Raw genomic sequence first — 17647 nt, forward strand, 5'->3', positions numbered from 1 at the left:
TAATGTAAAGAAATAAAATAAAAATATGAGAACTAGAAATAGAAATATATATATATATATATATATACCTTTGAAAAATGGAAATAGAATTAGATTAACCTTTCTTTCAGAAGCAGAATCATATTAACCTTTCTCAAAATAAATAAATTATATTAGCCTTATATATGATAAGGAAAGGGAGAAATTTTAATTTCTAATTTTATTTATCCAATAAGTGAAATGATTTCAGTTCGCCTAACACGACCTGTCGTTGAGTGTGACATAGATTTTTTCTTCTGTATATATGTTATCCTAACTTTTTCCAGTCAAGCTCCAAAGCAATGCATTCACTAATGGAGGTGTTCTATGTTCTGTCACCTGCTTATCCTCCAAAACTTTCATTAACTAGGCAATCTGTTTCAATGGCTGCCTCTGCAACTTCACTTTCTTCTTTGTCATTTGCATCCATGGCCTCTCCTCCACAAAGGAAAACACCCACTTCAAGAAAATTATCTTCATCTTCGAAAAAACCCGCACAAGATCCATCTCTCACAATATCCACAACAGCCACTACTTCAGATACAAGCACTACTATCCCTGTCACTTCAAAGAAGGTATCTTTTTCCTTAGAAATGCTTATAGCAAAAGGGGTGATAGCTTGGACACTTATATTTGATGTCATATTTGGTATAAGATTATTTGTAATGTTTCTTTGTAATGTCACCTCCAAGAGAGTTTCTTTTCCTTAAAAACTTATATCTCATTTCTTTGGAATGCTTATAACAAAAAGAAAAATGATAGCTTTGACACCTATATTTGATGTAATAATTGTTATAAGAGAATCCAAACTTCTCTTCTGAATATTGGGTTTTCGATTTTCTGGGGATTTAAGATTTTTTGTAATGTTCCGTAAATTTTAAATTTTTTTAGCATTTTTTTGTAATAATTTTTAACCAAGGCTTGATTTTATTGTTTGTGTGGTCTGGCCAGGTTCTAGTTCCAATTGGGTTTGGCACTGAAGAAATGGAAGCAGTTATCATAGTTAATGTTCTACGCAGAGCTGGTGCGCAGGTTATTGTTGCCTCAGTGGAGCCGCAACTTGAGATTGAAGCTGCCGGTGGCACCAGATTGGTTGCTGATACCTCTATCTCCACCTGTTCTAATGAAGTTTTTGATCTTGTGGCTTTGCCGGTTAGTTGTTCTCCTCTCATATATCATGGTTATTGAATTTGCTGTCGTAATTTAAAATTTCGAGTTTTGTGGAAATACCAGTGATAATTGATGCCAATTGGCTGTAGCAGTTCAAACGCATATAGAAAATAACAAGAAGTTGGGAACTTTAGTTCAAGGTGAGTCAAGGGGGGTAAAACTTTGGCTGTTAAACTCCACAGGCAGACTATGTGCTCCACATAGCTTTTCTGGAAAAAAGGAGGAAGAATGGTTTCTTTTGTGCATTTAGAAATATAATGAGAAGTTTTCTTTTAAGGCAATCGGAGTTTGTCTTACCAATATCTTTATTGGATGCAGGGATGTTTCTTTTGGTGTTGTATAAAACGTAATCCCGCTGACTAACGGTTCTTTTGAGACTGTAATGATAGTTTCTGTAGTTTGATTTCGCCATACCATTTCTGCAAAGCTAAAGTTAGTGCATGCTCTTTAGGGAGGAATGCCTGGTTCAGCAAGGTTAAGAGATTGTAAGATTCTCCAGCAAATTACAAGCAAACAAGCCGAAGAGAAGAGGCTTTATGGAGCTATATGTTCTGCACCAGCTGTCACTCTCCTTCCATGGGGCCTTCTAAAAAGAAAGCAGGTAACTGTCTTCTGTTGCTTGTGATTAAATTTTGATGATTGTATGTAAATTGTGGGTTGTCTAATTGTACTGTAGCATGTGATGCAAGACAACATGTCATCCTGCATTCATGGACAAGCTGCCAACGTTCTGGGCTGTTAAATCAAATATTCAAGTTTCAGGAGAGCTTACAACTAGTCGTGGCCCTGGAACTTGTTTTCAGTTTGCTCTATCATTATCCGAGCAGCTATTTGGGGAGTCCATTGCTAAGGAGGTCGGAGAGTTTCTGGTAAGGTTTGATATTTTACTAATTCCATTTGTATAGTACTTGTGGGATATTATCTTCTTGTTATTTTTTTTCCCTTTGTATACTACTTCAATGAAACTATCTAAATAATTAAAAACCGAGTCAAGGCAGAAACAATGAGTTTCAGATATGTAAAGATTCTACAGGCACAGAAATCATGTAATTAGAAGCTAATTGCCAGCAACTAATGTACTTTTCCTTTCATTACCCAGAATATTCTCTTAAAAATTGAGTGCATGTTTCCTCGTACAGTCCCATCCTAGTGAGAAGCATATGCATGATTACAGCTTCACATGTAATTTTTTCCTCAATTGCTCTTGCTAACTGAGTATAGAATGCTATGTTGATAACCTTATCATGCTGTGTTCATTTTCATTAGTTAGGAACTTCGGGAGATATTTGTGGACATGAAATTTGACAACTTTGCAACATCACAATTACAGGAAAGGAGCTGCTAGTTGTAGCACACTAGCACCCTATAGAAAAAAGTCTCTTTTCTATTAGCATTAACATAGTGTTTGGTTGAAATTCAAAAAATTAATGGAATTCATTTGCGAATCTAGAATTTATATGCTTTAAATGGAGCAAAAGCTAATTTAGTATTCTACATAATCAAATTTGTGTGGAATTAGTTATAGCTAAACTAAATTCTAACAAAATAGGTAGAATTTCCAAATGAATTCCACATTAGTAAGTCAATAAATTCTATAACATAAAAGTCTCTCTTTCAATTTTATTATTTCTATTTTATTTTCTCTTTCGTGTTTTTTTTTTCAAATGATATGAATTTTTTTTAAGGATTTCAACCAAACATAGCATATGACCTCAACTTATCAAATGCCTATCTAAGTCCATTTTATCTCAGTTAATGCTGAACATACACATGGCTACAATTAAGGCATATAACACACATGCAACAACTGGTACTTACACTGTTAAGTTTGAGATGGTTTTTCAAACACTTAGCTAAATTGAGGCTTAGAAATCACCAGTGATCTTTATATATCATTTTTTTTTCTATTAGATATCGGATCACAGAATTCACGTATCCTAGGTACCCCTCGTTATCCTAAAATTCTTCATAGAGCTTGTAGTCCTAAAAAATATCTTACTCTATGGCCAAGGAAGGATTCAGATAAGTTTGCTCATAGATCACGGCATCTCAAGGATAAATAGGGGAAAAATGAATAGGTAATATGAATAGATTAAGTATCAATAACTTTACTCCATTATTTTTATTTATTTACTGAAAGCTTATATGTTTATGCTTTGCATAAGCTTGAGCTAACACTCTTGTACTTGTACTAGCTGATGCATACTGCTGATGATATGCGTAGGAAAGATGAGTTTAATGAAGTTGAATGGTCTTTTGACCACAAACCCCATGTAAGTTCTTTCTGTCATCTTGTATCTCTTTACAATCAAGTTACATTGATAGTCCTTTGTTTAAAGAACTCTTGGTAGTTTGTTTGGGGAATCATTGCCAGTACTTTAAGGGCAAAGGTTTCCTGTATTTCGAACTAGCCCACAACCCCACCCCCTCCCCCCTTTCCTCCCTTCCCCTTTTGTAGCTGGAGTGCTGAGATCTGTGACGTGCTTACCGAGCCATATCCGGTGTGATCATCCATGTAAAGTAGGTTTCTAAACAAGTGCTTTGCCCATTTGACTGCAATGTGCATATGCTGTCGTTACTCTCACATTATTAAATTTATTCACCTATGAGCATAACTCTTTCTGGTATTTTTTTGCTATCATTGAACTATAGACTTCCTGTCATTATTTCCAATGTTGCTTAGGTTCTCATTCCTGTAGCAAATGGCTCTGACGTGATTGAAGTAGTAACTATTGTGGATATTTTACGACGAGCGAAGGTGGATGTAGTTGTTGCTTCAGTTGAAAAATCTGTGCAAATTTTGTCATCTCTGGGCACAAAAATAATTGCTGACAAATTAATTGGTGATGCTGCTAAATCGATATATGATTTAATAATTCTTCCGGTAAGAATCACCGCATTTATTTTCTAATAGAAACAAAAAGGGCAAAATACTTTTTAAAATCCTGCTAAAACAACAACATATGCTTTTGGTCCAATAAGACCTATGCAAGTTTTCGTGGCTTGGCTGAAATATCAATATCTTGAGCTTCATATTAGCTGGCTATGTTTGCGTGTATCTATCAATCCACTCAATCTTAGTCCATCGGGTTCTATAAAAAAATTTCTTGGGCTAAAGTAAAGGATAACACTATAATACTATGTACATGCATCTGCATGCTAAAGGAGTATCTCAGTGCATTACAACTGAATTCCATCTACTTCTATATATATTTTCTTGAAAAACAGAAATGAATAAAAATTGTTTGAAACAGTTCCAAGTGAACAATATTTAGACTGGGTATTGTCTTTTATTTCCCATCCATTGAGTTTGGTTTCATTATGAACATTCAGGGAGAAACTGCTGGGGCTAAGAGGCTACAGAAATCAAGGATTCTGAAGAAGTTGCTCAAAGAACAAGATGCAGCTGGAAGAATATATGGAGCAGTTTGCTCTTCCATTTCAGTTCTACAGAGTCAAGGTCTATTGAAGGTACTTTTAATACTGATTAAGATCTTCCTTCTGTAAATCCTCATATGCTAAAGCTTCCACTTGGCCTGCCACAGGATAAAAAAGCCACTGCACATCCTTCTTTTTCGAGCCAGCTAACCAATGAAGTAGTAGATGGTGCTAAAGTAGTTATTGATGGTAAACTGATCACCAGCAAGGGACTTGCTACTGTCACAGATTTTGCAATGGCTATTGTGAGCAAGCTTTTTGGCGAAGCAAGGGCAAGGAGCGTAGCGGAAGGCCTTGTTTTCGACTATCCTAAGACCTAGATGTGCCAAATGAAGCTGGAAGTAAATGAAGGATTGTCTGAACCACAAAGGATACATAACCAACTCTAATCGACCAGCAATATTGAGTACTCTGATTCCCAATTTTCCTGGTCATGTATGCTCTTTCTAATACTAAAACTAGAGAAGGATTGCATCTGGGTCTCTGCAAGATCCAATAATTGTCACGCCAGCTCTGATTGACAAATGTCATCTTTTGCTTGTGAGCTGCAGCTAACATCTCAAATACCTGCAGGAATGGCAAAACAATTTTCAGGTGCGAAACAAGATCAGTGGTAAAGAAAATTTAAGCACTAAATGTAATGCATTTTGAAGTTTGGTATTACAACCTTTTAACTTTTATTAAATATGTTTAGGCGATGACAGTTGATAGCAAAAGCTAAGGCTTTGAGTTTTGCCTGTACTGTCATTGAAAGTTTGGTTCTTGATCTGGACAGAAATGAGAAACTAGTGCTTTGTACCTTAACATTTATTTTATTTTGATGTTGTTCAGATTGAGAACTATGGTTGGCTCTTATGCTGAGAAGTTTTATTATATGCCCAAAAGAATTATTTTTAAAACTCTTCTTTTAATATAAGAAAATGAGAAATTTTTAAGTAGACTTTGATTATCAAATTATTTATAGATAAAATTAATTGCATAGCAATATATAACATTATTCATTAAGTTTTATATTTTTTTTAAAAAAAGTATTGTATTTACATTAGTTGATTTTATTATTATTATTAATATAATTGTAAATTTAATAAATAGTTACATGTTGATGATACATTGAATCTATTTAAATAATAGATGCAGTGACTTAACTGTCTATATAAATCAATCCCTGGATTCATTATCTTCTACTATTGCATTTCCTAAATTTGATGAAATTAATTGCAATAATAGTGAACTAAAAGGAAATAAAAATATGAAAGAATATCCATATTCCCTGTAAAGATAAATAAAATGGCTGAATTATTTAACAGGGTCACAAAATTCCATGGTGATTATAAGATGTGAAATTTCTGAAACATAAATGGGTGGCTAAGCCTGTAGTGGTGAAGGAATCTGTCAGATAATTATGAGTGCTCCCATATTCCTCCCTTTGCTGTTGCAACCAACACACAGAACAAAGTACTCTAAAAGCTGCTGCCTTCAAGATGGGTATTTTGCCCATTATTTAGTATCATCATCAGCTTTCTCTTCTGTATTTGAAAGCCTCTTTCTTTCTTTCTTTTTAGTATAAAAACTTATCAATAACCTAATCTCTATTGATAAATTTGTTTAATATTTAATACTTTTCCTTTCTGAAAAATTCAATCTCACTCCATAATGAATATTTTTAAAATTAAAAGATTAATATTTTTTATATTTATAATTTAACTCAATTCATCAAGCATATTATTTAATAATAACTCTCTTGAGTTTTATTTAATTATTTTTCAGTTTAATGGTACTAAAATCATATTTACATCTTGAATTGTGAGTTCTAATTCAACAAAGGCCAATCAATAATATGAAATAATTTACATTAAGCAAATAATACACCTGATGCAACATTTGGGTGATGGTCCACTGCCATTACACTCTGTTGCAATCTCTTCTATCTTTCTTTAATAAAAATCAAAGATAGAAGACGTGGAGGAATCATGAGCGACCACGTGGTGCATGGAAGCCCACTATCAGTGACAGAAATTTTGTTTTTCTAAAACTGGATTGCTTATCTTGATTGGTCTTTTACTTTTCCTCCTTTTGATTGCTAGTTTTTTTAAGATAATTTATTATATTTTATAAATAATAAAATTATATACCTCTTTCTATTTTTGCTATTAATCCTTCTCTCCTCGGATCGCATCTATTGATTTAGTTAGACACTCATGTATGAATCTTCGCTTTCGGTATGAAGCCAAGCTTAAAAAAAGATCGACTTGACCCGATATAGAAACTACGAGTAAAAAAAATATTTTATAATATTCATATAATTGTATATTTGATAATTAAATTTAAAATTTTGATTAAATCAAAAAATTATTACTTTCATTTGTATTAATGTCTTATATATATTATAATAATATTTATATATGCATAAATATTCGTATCTTTCCACCTTACCATTTTCCTTTTTCTGATTTGATTTTATATGGGGACTTTTTGAAGCAGTTTTGGGCAGTTAATACGACCAATGTTAAGCTTTAATCCGATGGATATTATTTTCTAATATATCTCTCTTTTCTTTTGTTATATTTGTGTGCTTAAGAAAATTAATTAATTAATTAAAAAAAAGATAATTTTTATAATTTTATTTATTTCGATGTCCGATTATTTCTATAAAATTTAGATTCTTTTTATTTTAGGAGTCCACAATAACTATTTTTTAATCAAACATTTTATTTTTATTATAATATTTATTCCTCGCTCTCATTGTATCACTTCTCAAAATTGATTATTTAATATATACCAATAAGTTTATTTTTCTTTTAGAAAATTGAAATACAGAAGAAAAGAGAAATGAGAAGAGTAAGAATGAAGATGACTTTGCAATGATATCTCCAAGCACAATCAACAGATGTACCACAATACAAGCACATTCATATATCCATTTCCATTTTACATACCAACTACACCACCTAATCAATGGCCGTCAAATACTTGGTGTCGGAAAGTGATATCCGACGGCTAAGATCAGACACAGATTTCGAAACGTCATTGGACAGGCATCAAATCAAACTTTCAACTCTTTTCCGATTGGCCCACGTTGCGAAATCTCCATGGCTCAAAATTATTACATGAATAAAAAAATGAGAAGAAAACAAAAATGTTAAGTCCTTAAATGGGCGACTCGTGTCTTCGGGGCAGTAGACACTTGTCGCCTCCACCATCTGAGTTGCAGAGAAACGACACTCATGACTCAACTCTTTCAACTCTAATTTCCGCGCCCCCATTCTTTTTTTTTTTTTGGAATTTATTTTCTTTTTTATAGAGAAAATAAGATAAAATAATAATAATAATAATAATAATAATAAGGTAAGCCAAAAAAAATCTCATTTTTTCTATCTCTCTTTGTTTGTCGTGTATTAGTGTAGTTCTTTTTTCATTTTTCCATTTATTTTATTGTCTTTTTCTTTTTTAATTTTTAGATGTTAAAATTTCTAGAAAAAATAAATAAAAATTATGGGTTTTACTAGAACTATTTGAGTTTTTCATTCTTTTGAACTGAATTTTCATTTTTATCTGATCAATGGTGATGGGTTCTTAGTTTGCTGAATTGGGTTGTATGCTTGAACTTGAAAGCTTCCTTTTTTTTTTTTTTTTTCCATTCCTGGTTTGGGGTAGCAACTAGTTGTGAAAGTTGAGACCCAGTGATAGAAATGAGTATAAGGTTTTGATAGTTGTGATTTTTTAAAGCTTTTGGCTGATGTACAGATGTTGCATATATGGGTTGGTTTTGGATTAGTTCTTCTGTTAAAAAGTTTGGATTTTTATTTGAGATGGGGTCGTAAAGTTGTTACAAGATGGGATTGTTTTTAAATTCTTTTTCCTGGGATCTGGTTTGGGAGCTTGCGTGACTAGATTTAGTTTGATATGCATCAATTCGATGGCTATGTAGGATTGACTGCCTCCTTTTTTTTTTTTTTCTTTTTTGATTCTGGAACTTCACGTTCTTGTATCTTGCACCATCTTAGATTTGATGGAAAAGGGGTCTTATCTTTTAGCTCTGATTCTTTTTCCTCTCCATTCTTTAAATCTATTGGTTCTTTGGTTTAATATATTGTGCTATTTTCTTGAAATAGGATGTTGCGTGGAACTTTTGATATCCGTGTTTTTAACTCTTTCAGACCGTATAGCTCATACTTTTTTGTTAAACAGATTCTTGAATTAGTATGATTTCTTCGAAGTCAGATTTATTTATGATTCTCTGAAGCTATAAGCTTTCTTCGACTCTTTGAAGCTTTATATCTCATTGCATAACTCTTTTCTGTAAATGGATGCCAAGTGATACTTCGTTAGCTGTTTTGAGATATTGCACAGTATGTTTCTTTTTTTAATGTTCTTGGAAGTGGTGCATCGCTTGAGGCTTTTCCATTTTTTATGGTTTTCTTTTGCTCTTTCAAGCTGCATCTCAGCCTGTTTTATATACTATGGAATTTTTAGTTCCTTTTACTGCAGTTTATGTTTATGATTGTTAGAACTTATTTCTTAACATACTTTAATTTTGGATTGAAATGCAAGCATGCTAATTTCTGCTCCTTGTCTACTTGTTGGGATCTCAATGTCAAGAAACAATCTAGAGACAAGATAAAAGATCAAAGCCTGCTCCATCCGGTCATTTGTTGCCATTACATACAAGATTGTCAGGAATGGGGTCTCATTTGAACTTCAGGAACTTTGGTAATGCCTCTTATGGGGAAGGCAGTGGTGCAAAGCCATCAGGGATTTCCCCATTGGCACGTCAGGGTTCAATATACTCACTGACTTTTGATGAGTTCCAGAACACCTGGGGAGGAGGACTTGGGAAGGATTTAGGATCAATGAATATGGACGAGCTACTGAAAAACATATGGACTGCTGAAGAGACTCAGGCAATGACAAATTCAGTTGTTGGTGTAGATGGAAGTGCCCCGGGTGGGAATTTGCAGAGACAAGGATCTTTAACTTTGCCTAGGACGCTTAGTCAGAAGACTGTTGATGAGGTCTGGAAAGACTTGGTTAAAGAAAGCAGTGGTGTTAAAGATAGGAGCAACGTGGGAGCTAATTTACCTCAGAGGCAACAGACTTTAGGTGAGATGACTTTGGAGGAGTTCTTGGCCAAGGCAGGGGTAGTGAGAGAGGATACTCAGCTAATAGGAAGACCAAATAATGGTGGATTCTTTGATGAATTATCAAGACTAAAAAATGCTAATAACAATAACAGTGGTTTACCTCTTGAGTTTCAGCAGCCAAATCGAAATAATGCGCTAATGGGATCACAGCTAGTGGAAACCAATAACAACTTAGTTGCTGCTCAGCCACTGAGTGCAGGTGGAATCAGATCCTCTCAGCCACTACCTCAGCAGCACCAGATGCACCTGAACCAGCCCCAGCCCCAGCAGCAGCAGGCACTCTTCCCCAAGTCTGCAAATGTGGCATTTGCATCCCCTGTGCAATTAGTGAATAATGCTCAGCTTGCCAGCCCAGGAGCGAGGGGTTCAGCTGTTGGGATTGCAGATCCATCTTTAAACAATAATTTAGTTCATGGAGGAGGAATTGGCATTGTTGGTTTAGGAACTAGGGATGTTAAAGTTGCAACAGGATCTCCTGCTAACCAGATATCACCAGATATGATGGCAAAAAGTGGTACAGATACGCCTTTGCTATCACCAGTTCCTAACATGTTTGGCCGGGGAAGAAAAGCCAGTGCAGCTTTGGAAAAGGTAATTGAGAGAAGACACCGGAGGATGATTAAAAATCGAGAGTCAGCAGCAAGGTCACGAGCTCGGAAGCAGGTGAGTTTAGTGAACGAGCCATTCTACATCTTTTACTCATTTAGAGTTATCCATGCATGCATTTCTTCCATAAATGCCATGGATGCGCTGTGTTCCGGAGTATGTACTGACCCCTCAGCTATCCTCTCCGATCTTTTAAGATTTAGGAAAACTCTCCTTGTGATTAGGTTTATTTCCAATGCTATGCTATTATGTAGTTATTACATCAATGTGACATGTAATAGCAAAACTATACAGTATTATATGTTTATTAAACTTGTTGCAGCCACTTGGTGCATTTCCAACTTTGTCTCTACAAGCGACTGCTCTAGTATCATTATCTGAGATAGAAGATATATGAGATAAGATGACCAGATATTTTTGTCCGAAGTTATCATGCAAGCCTTAATGAATTTCTATTTAATGTGAATATGAAGTTTGCATTTTAATACCATTATCATTAAAAGGATCTTTAGCGCAAGCACATTGTAACATGCCATTTTGGAGACTCTGGAGAGCCTATTATACAAGCCTATTTTGAGTCACTTGTATGTATTTGATGAATGCATTCCTTTCAGTTCATGGAGGCAAGAAACCTGCAAACTGTTTCACTTGAATTTAAAGAGGTTTTTGCTAGTCGTTTTAGTAATTTGCTGCTGTTGAAAGATGTTTACTTTAAGCATTCATCGTTTTATTTTTGATGCATGTGATGTGTATGATGTATGTAAGATTTCAAATAAGAATGACACAAAAAAAAAAAAAAAGATTAATGCTAAATAAGAGTAGTTCTGAAATAGGAGAAAGCCTAAATGTGAATCACAGGAGCCCTGAGGAATTTTAACAATTTTTGCTGCTGTTGGATCTGAGAAACAGTTCCTTTGAATTAGATCTGCTCTGTCAGCAAATTCTAGCCTTGTTGAGGCAAAACTGGTTAATGCTTTTCAACTGAAAATCCTGCTTGATATTTCATTTTTAATTTTTTTTCTCGGGTTCCTGACAGGCCTATACATTGGAGCTAGAAGCAGAAGTTGCAAAACTTAAAGAAATGAATCAAGAATTGCAGAGAAAGCAAGTAAGTCCTTTTGTGGAATAGAAATTTTAGGAAGATTTGGACTGTATAAACCCCTGACCACACTTCGGTTGGTGCAGGCTGAATTTATGGAAAAGCAGAAAAATGAGGTATGGACTTCTTTACTAGTATCATTGCCTTGCCTTTAACACATTGTTAATTATCAGATCCTAAGTCATGATTCATGAACAGAAAGCATATATATTAGTCATCTAAAATTTTTTATTTATACTTATGAATGCTATAAGGTTGCTGCTCCTTTGTGACTGGAAGGTCACTTGTTTGAGTCACTGAAACAAACTCTTGCGAAAAGGAGGGGGGAGCTGCTTATAATATACGATACTTCCCAGACCTCTAAAAAGCAGGGCAACTTGTGCATTAAAATGCCTTTCCTTTTTAAAAAGCTATCTTTAGAAGTTATGGCGTTATGTAATTCTTTTTACTATGTATCTCTTTTGATTATTATTCTTCAAATTACAAAATTGATAATTGAATATTGTTAACTCAGACTTCAAGTCTGTATTGAGATGAGAATGGGTAGTATTATAAAGATTGGTTTCTCTAGGGAGGTAATCAACTGAAATAATCTCAAGCTTGGTTTTGTTTGATGATGAAGAATTTTTGGGAGTGTGATCTAGAATCTTTCTTCTTGTTTGAGTCCCTTGTTTCATCCTTAATAGTGTTGCAACCAATATAACCTTCTGAGGTAATACATTCTTTACCAAACCCAAGATGACTCTTTGCAGCATTGTGAGTGAGCAGGGAAGTATTTCTCTCTCTCTCGCGCTATCTATCTATCTATCTTTTGAATGTGATAACGTAAGAGTTCGAAACAGAGCCATTTAAATGCTCTACCTGTAATGAAGACCAATAAAGTGAGTTGACCAAATGAGCAAGGAATAAATTAACAACAAACTTCAAGTTGATCTCTCTCCTCTTCTTGGAATTGTATTATACTCTTATTTATAAAAGGTGTCATGAATTCATCTCTCTAAATGGCATCGTTGACTATGTTGATTACTGGCATCTGTTTTGGCAGTTTTTAGAGACGATAAATCGGCAGTGGGGATTGAAGAGGCCATGCTTGCAGAGGACACTGACAGGTCCTTGGTAGGGTTGACATACTGACAGTGGATAGTAGCTGGAGTTGAAAAGGCAATCCTGGCCATTCTCGTTGTGTAGGGATTGGAGGGTGCAGCTTGATATGCATCTTCTTATACTTTGAAGGATAGGTAGCAGTATGTATAGGAACAGAGCATTGAGTTGTAAATTATGACTTGAAATTAGTATTATACTGTAGATTTTCATCTACCTTCTTAGTGTGATCCTTATCCTTTCTCGATTTGTTTGTAAAAGGTGCATGTAGTAGTATAGTAAAAAATTTAGTGTTGTACTGTCGGTTAAACTTTAACTGTCATAAGCAAGTCTTATTGGTGAACATCTGTTATTTGCATTTCAGAACACTTCTGGGTGATTACCTTTGTACGCACATTTAATTTCTCCTGGTTGTCTTGTCTGTTTAGTTAAATTGCTGTCCTGCTTCAGCTCGACAAGTTTCTTGCAGACGTAATCAGCAATTTCTTTTCGGAAAATCTTTCTTTATATTATGTGTATGCTGTTATATATAATAAACTGAATAACGTATTATATATATTAGTTTTAATAATTAAATATATATTTACTTAGTAGAAATTGGAATTTTGGACAACTATTAGTTATATTGTGTGAAATCTGTTTTGTCTTTTTCTTTTTGAGCTATTGATTTGTATTTTATTTTGAAATAGAGCGGATTAAAGTAATTGTTCCCACCAATCGTAGTAGCTTATCCGCTATTATGACGGACTGATTCAAAATCCAACATAACTAAACTACAATACGGCATAGTTTTAAGAGGATTCAGTTCCTAACAAAACCCCGTATGAAACATAAAGTTTGGATAAATTTAAGTAAGTTGACAACTTTCCAATCATGTTCTGTAGCATGAAATCTTTTAAATGCTTCATCTTCAGCTAAATAGACTACTACCCACTTGCAAAGTAACCATCTTTTCCAAACTTCTACCATATTTTCAATCCCATTCTCGCCCATTCTTTTCGACATTAGCAGCAGCAGCAGCATCAAATTCTTGGCAATTTACATCAAATACCCTTCAAAATGACAGTAAAGATATTAACTTCGATCTTCTTTTCCAATCTTGCACTAAACTTCTTCATGTTAAGCCTCTTCATACCCTTCTTGTGGTGTCAGGGAGAGTTCAAAGTTTCTATCTTTCTGCTAAGCTTCTCAATCTTTATGCATATTTTGGTGAACTTTCATCCTCTTATAGGACTTTTGACCAAATATTAAACAAAAATGTATATACCTGGAATTCTATAATATCTGTTTATGTTCATAAAAACTGTTTCAATGAAGCTTTACATTGTTTTAATCAGTTCGCGTTGACGTCTGAGTTTCAACCTGATTTTTACACTTTTCCTCCTGTTATTAAAGCTTGTAGAAATCTAATTGATGGGAATAAGATACATTGCTTAATTTTTAAATTGGGTCTGGAGTTGGACGTTTTTGTAGCTGCTTCTTTGATTCATATGTATGCAAAGTTTGGGTTGGTTGGTGAAGCTCGAAAGTTGTTTGATGAAATGCCAATAAGAGATTGTGGATCATGGAATGCGATGATTTCTGGGTATTGTCAGAATGGGAATGTTGTAGAGGTACTGGATATTGTGGATGAGATGAGAAAGGATGGAGTAGCTATGGATGCTTTTGCTGTTGCTAGTATACTTCCTGTTTGTGCAAAACTGAACGATGTTTTAAGTGGGAAGTTGATCCATTTGTTGGTTATAAAGCTTGGGTTGGAGTTTGATTCGTTTGTGTCTAATGCATTGATTGCCATGTATGCTAAATTTGGTAGCTTGGGGTTAGCGCAGAAAGTTTTTGATCATATGGTGGTAAGAGATATTGTATCATGGAATTCAATTATTGCTGCTTATGAGCAAAATGATGATGCGGCTACTGCACGTTCATTCTTTGACAAGATGCGACAAATTGGAGTACGACCTGATTTGTTGACTGTTCTTAGTTTGGCTTCTATTGTTGCTCAATTGAATGATCATCAAAACAGTAGGTCCATTCATGGATTTGTCACTAGAAGAGGCTGGTTTATGAAAGATACTGTCATTGGGAATGCAGTAGTGGATATGTATGCTAAATTGGGTGCTACTGAGTCTGCCCGAGCAGTCTTCGAAAGACTTCCTGTTAAAGATGTCATTTCATGGAACACATTGATCACTGGTTATGCTCAAAATGGCCTTGCAAGTGAAGCAATTGAAGTATATAACATGATGGAAGAATGCAAAGAAGTAAGTCCAACTCAAGGGACTTGGGTAAGTATTCTTCCTGCCTATTCCCATTTGGGAGCCTTGCATCAAGGCATGAGAACTCATGGGCATGTCATTAAAAATTCTCTTCACTTGGATGTTTTCGTGGGAACCTGCCTCATTGACATGTACGGAAAATGTGGGAAGTTAGATGATGCAATGTCATTATTCTACGAAGTGCCCAGGAAAGACGCAGTTCCATGGAATGCAATAATATCTTGTCATGCAGTTCATGGGCACGGCGAGAAAGTGATTAAGCTCTTCAGGGAAATGATAGATGACGGTGTAAAGCCAGATCAAGTTACATTTGTATCTTTACTATCAGCTTGTAGCCATTCAGGTTTGGTCAGTGATGGTCAAAGATACTTCCGTATGATGCAGGAAGAATATGGGATTAAGCCTATTTTGAAGCACTATGGCTGCATAGTAGATTTATATGGTAGGGCAGGGGATCTGGAAATGGCATACAAGTTTATAAAAGATATGCCAATCCAGCCTGATGCTTCTATGTGGGGTGCTCTTGTTGGTGCTTGCAGAATCTATGGAAATGTGGAGTTGGGTAAATATGCTTCAGCTTGCTTGTTTGAAGTTGATTCAGAGAATGCTGGTTACTATGTTTTGTTGTCGAACATTTATGCTACTGTTGGGAAATGGGAGGGAGCAGACAAGGTGAGAGCATTGGCTAGGGACAGGGGATTAAGGAAGACTCCTGGGTGGAGCTCTGTCGAAGTGAACAATAAGGTTGATGTGTTCTATACTGGGAACAAATCTCATCCAAGATACCATGAGATATACAGAGAGTTGAGCGATTTGACTTCAAAAATGAAGACCCTGGGTTACCTCCCTGACTTCAGCTTTGTGTTGCAAGATGTGGAGGAGGATGAGAAGGAGCACATCCTCATAAGCCATAGTGAGAGGTTGGCAATTGCATATGGAATCATCAGCACCCCTCCTAGAACCCCAATTAGGATTTTCAAGAACTTGCGAGTCTGTGGTGATTGCCACACTGCAACTAAGTTAATAGCTAGAATTACAGAGAGGGAGATTATTGTGAGGGATTCTAACCGTTTCCATCACTTCAGGAATGGAATTTGCTCTTGTGGAGACTATTGGTGAAATAGACTCTGATTTAGTTGTTTCAAGAGTTAACCTTTATGAATGAACAGGACCCAGAATTATAGTCCACAGTCCATTCAAATAAAATCTTGTGGTATTAGTTACTTAAACTATCCTCATCTATGAAATACATGTTATTTATTTATATTGGTGAAGTTTATAGAAACTTTGAACGCTTTTATACTAATTAAAATAGAAGTTAATTATATTTTAATTAGTTTAGTTATTAGTGGAAAATTAAATTATATAGTTAGTATTACAAACTTATCCGCTGCTAAAATAGAAAATTTTCCAAGTGGGGTAAGGTCAATTTTGCCTCTATAATTAACCTCTTTTAATCTTTTTGGACCAATTTAAACATATATTATCATTTTAAATATCTAGGAGAACATGCATACATCCATCTAGACAAAAAGGATGATTTAACCAATATGATAAGTTTAGACGACAAATTAGTCCTTATTCCTTTAATTTATTTTTGTTAAGATTTTCAAATTCAAAAACCTAATTGTCAAAACTCTCTCGTCGGTCCAAATTATGTATAGATATTTAAAGGTATTTTAAAGCTTTAATGATATATTTCTATATATAAAATGATGAAAATATGTGTTTTTGCCTCACTTAAGCTTAATTGTCTATTTTCAGAAATATTGTAAAAAGAGGAAAATATGGAGCTAAAAGAAGCTTAATGGAACATATTTGTGTCAAGGCCCAAGATTAAGATGCATGGACTGCGAATTATGAGGCCCAAAAGATATTTTAGCCATTTTGTATAATTATTAGGATTTATATTAAAAGTTATTTATGCAATAGTATTTGGTGGAGATTAAGATATTTTAAGTTTTATCTCTTAGATAGACTTATATTAATATACTCATCTCTAGAGAGATTTATTTAGAGAATGACTCTCTTCTATATAAATCTCTGCAAGGAAGGAGGAAGAAAGGAAGAAGGAATGGAGTTTTCTCCTACCTGCTCTCTACACCTGCCACTATTATTCTCTCCATAATTTTCTACAGTTTTTCATAAACAATTTAATTTTAGTTTTTATTGTTCTTTGAGGATCTAAGGAGCTTTTCAAGAAGTGGAGACTGATGATCAATCTTCTTTCTATTTGAAAAAATTCTGGATCTTGAGGGAGCTTTTTATTTTATTGTTTTATGTCTTTCTATTTAATACCATGATCATTGGATTAAATATGTTAGGCTAGTTTTCATAAGTGTTTAGTTTAGTCTTTTTACTTTTGTATGAACCTTGTTATTTATTTATTTAATGAATGATTTTTTTACCTTCATATCTTTATTAATTAAAGTTATTATTGTTAGTTAACCATCATATTAATTTAGCAATAGTAATTGTTATGAAAATATTTAGGCTTAAAAGTATTAGAAACATCATCTTTACTTTAATCTATGTTGGTATAAGAAACCTAAATTGCATCATTAGCTTGAGTGATTTAGGGAAAATGCACATCACCATCTCATTCATTAGATCTAGACTTAAAATAAAACAAGGAGATTACTAAGTAAATGGCTAGATTAAATACTATTTTTAGCATATAGTTTTAGATCATAAGTAGTTGCATTTGCATTGCATATTTATTTATTGTTTAGTTACTTTACTTTATGACCATTATCCTCTTAAACATACGATTTAGAGTGTTTAGATTTACTTTTATT

General features: G+C 34.3%; 3 protein-coding genes across 7 annotated transcripts; all 3 read left to right on the forward strand.

Annotated features, from left to right (window-relative positions):
• Nucleotides 1–276: 276 nt before the first annotated feature.
• On the forward strand, nt 277–5468 carry LOC8275293 (protein DJ-1 homolog C). 4 transcript variants are annotated; one of them, XM_002518710.4, is made up of 8 exons: nt 283–593; nt 970–1170; nt 1640–1789; nt 1878–2057; nt 3384–3461; nt 3872–4072; nt 4522–4659; nt 4734–5468. In XM_002518710.4, exons 1-8 carry the CDS (start codon nt 321–323, stop codon nt 4944–4946), a joined length of 1434 nt encoding a protein of 477 aa, XP_002518756.2. In that variant the 5' UTR covers nt 283–320; the 3' UTR covers nt 4947–5468. The 4 variants fall into 4 exon arrangements, with proteins under 4 accessions (XP_025013035.1, XP_048231987.1, XP_002518756.2 ...); XM_048376031.1 differs by lacking the exon at nt 283–593 and adding an exon at nt 1507–1534 and having other exon boundaries at nt 1041–1170; XM_025157267.2 differs by lacking the exon at nt 3872–4072 and having other exon boundaries at nt 277–593.
• Nucleotides 5469–7811: 2343 nt separating this feature from the next.
• LOC8275294 (bZIP transcription factor 23) lies at nt 7812–12918 on the forward strand. Of its 2 annotated transcripts, XM_048375482.1 has the most exons (5): nt 7812–7959; nt 9223–10430; nt 11410–11481; nt 11559–11588; nt 12518–12918. In XM_048375482.1, exons 2-5 carry the CDS (start codon nt 9306–9308, stop codon nt 12590–12592), a joined length of 1302 nt encoding a protein of 433 aa, XP_048231439.1. In that variant the 5' UTR covers nt 7812–7959; nt 9223–9305; the 3' UTR covers nt 12593–12918. The 2 variants fall into 2 exon arrangements, with proteins under 2 accessions (XP_048231439.1, XP_015574413.2); XM_015718927.3 differs by lacking the exon at nt 7812–7959 and having other exon boundaries at nt 8086–10430.
• Nucleotides 12919–13304: 386 nt separating this feature from the next.
• LOC107261212 (pentatricopeptide repeat-containing protein At4g33990) lies at nt 13305–16113 on the forward strand. Its single transcript, XM_015718860.3, has one exon. It carries the CDS (start codon nt 13473–13475, stop codon nt 15966–15968), a length of 2496 nt encoding a protein of 831 aa, XP_015574346.1. The 5' UTR covers nt 13305–13472; the 3' UTR covers nt 15969–16113.
• The last annotated feature ends 1534 nt before the right edge of the window (nt 16114–17647 follow it).

The sequence above is a fragment of the Ricinus communis genome, chromosome 6 (assembly GCF_019578655.1).
Source record: "Ricinus communis isolate WT05 ecotype wild-type chromosome 6, ASM1957865v1, whole genome shotgun sequence".
Classification (NCBI taxonomy): Eukaryota; Viridiplantae; Streptophyta; class Magnoliopsida; order Malpighiales; family Euphorbiaceae; genus Ricinus; species Ricinus communis.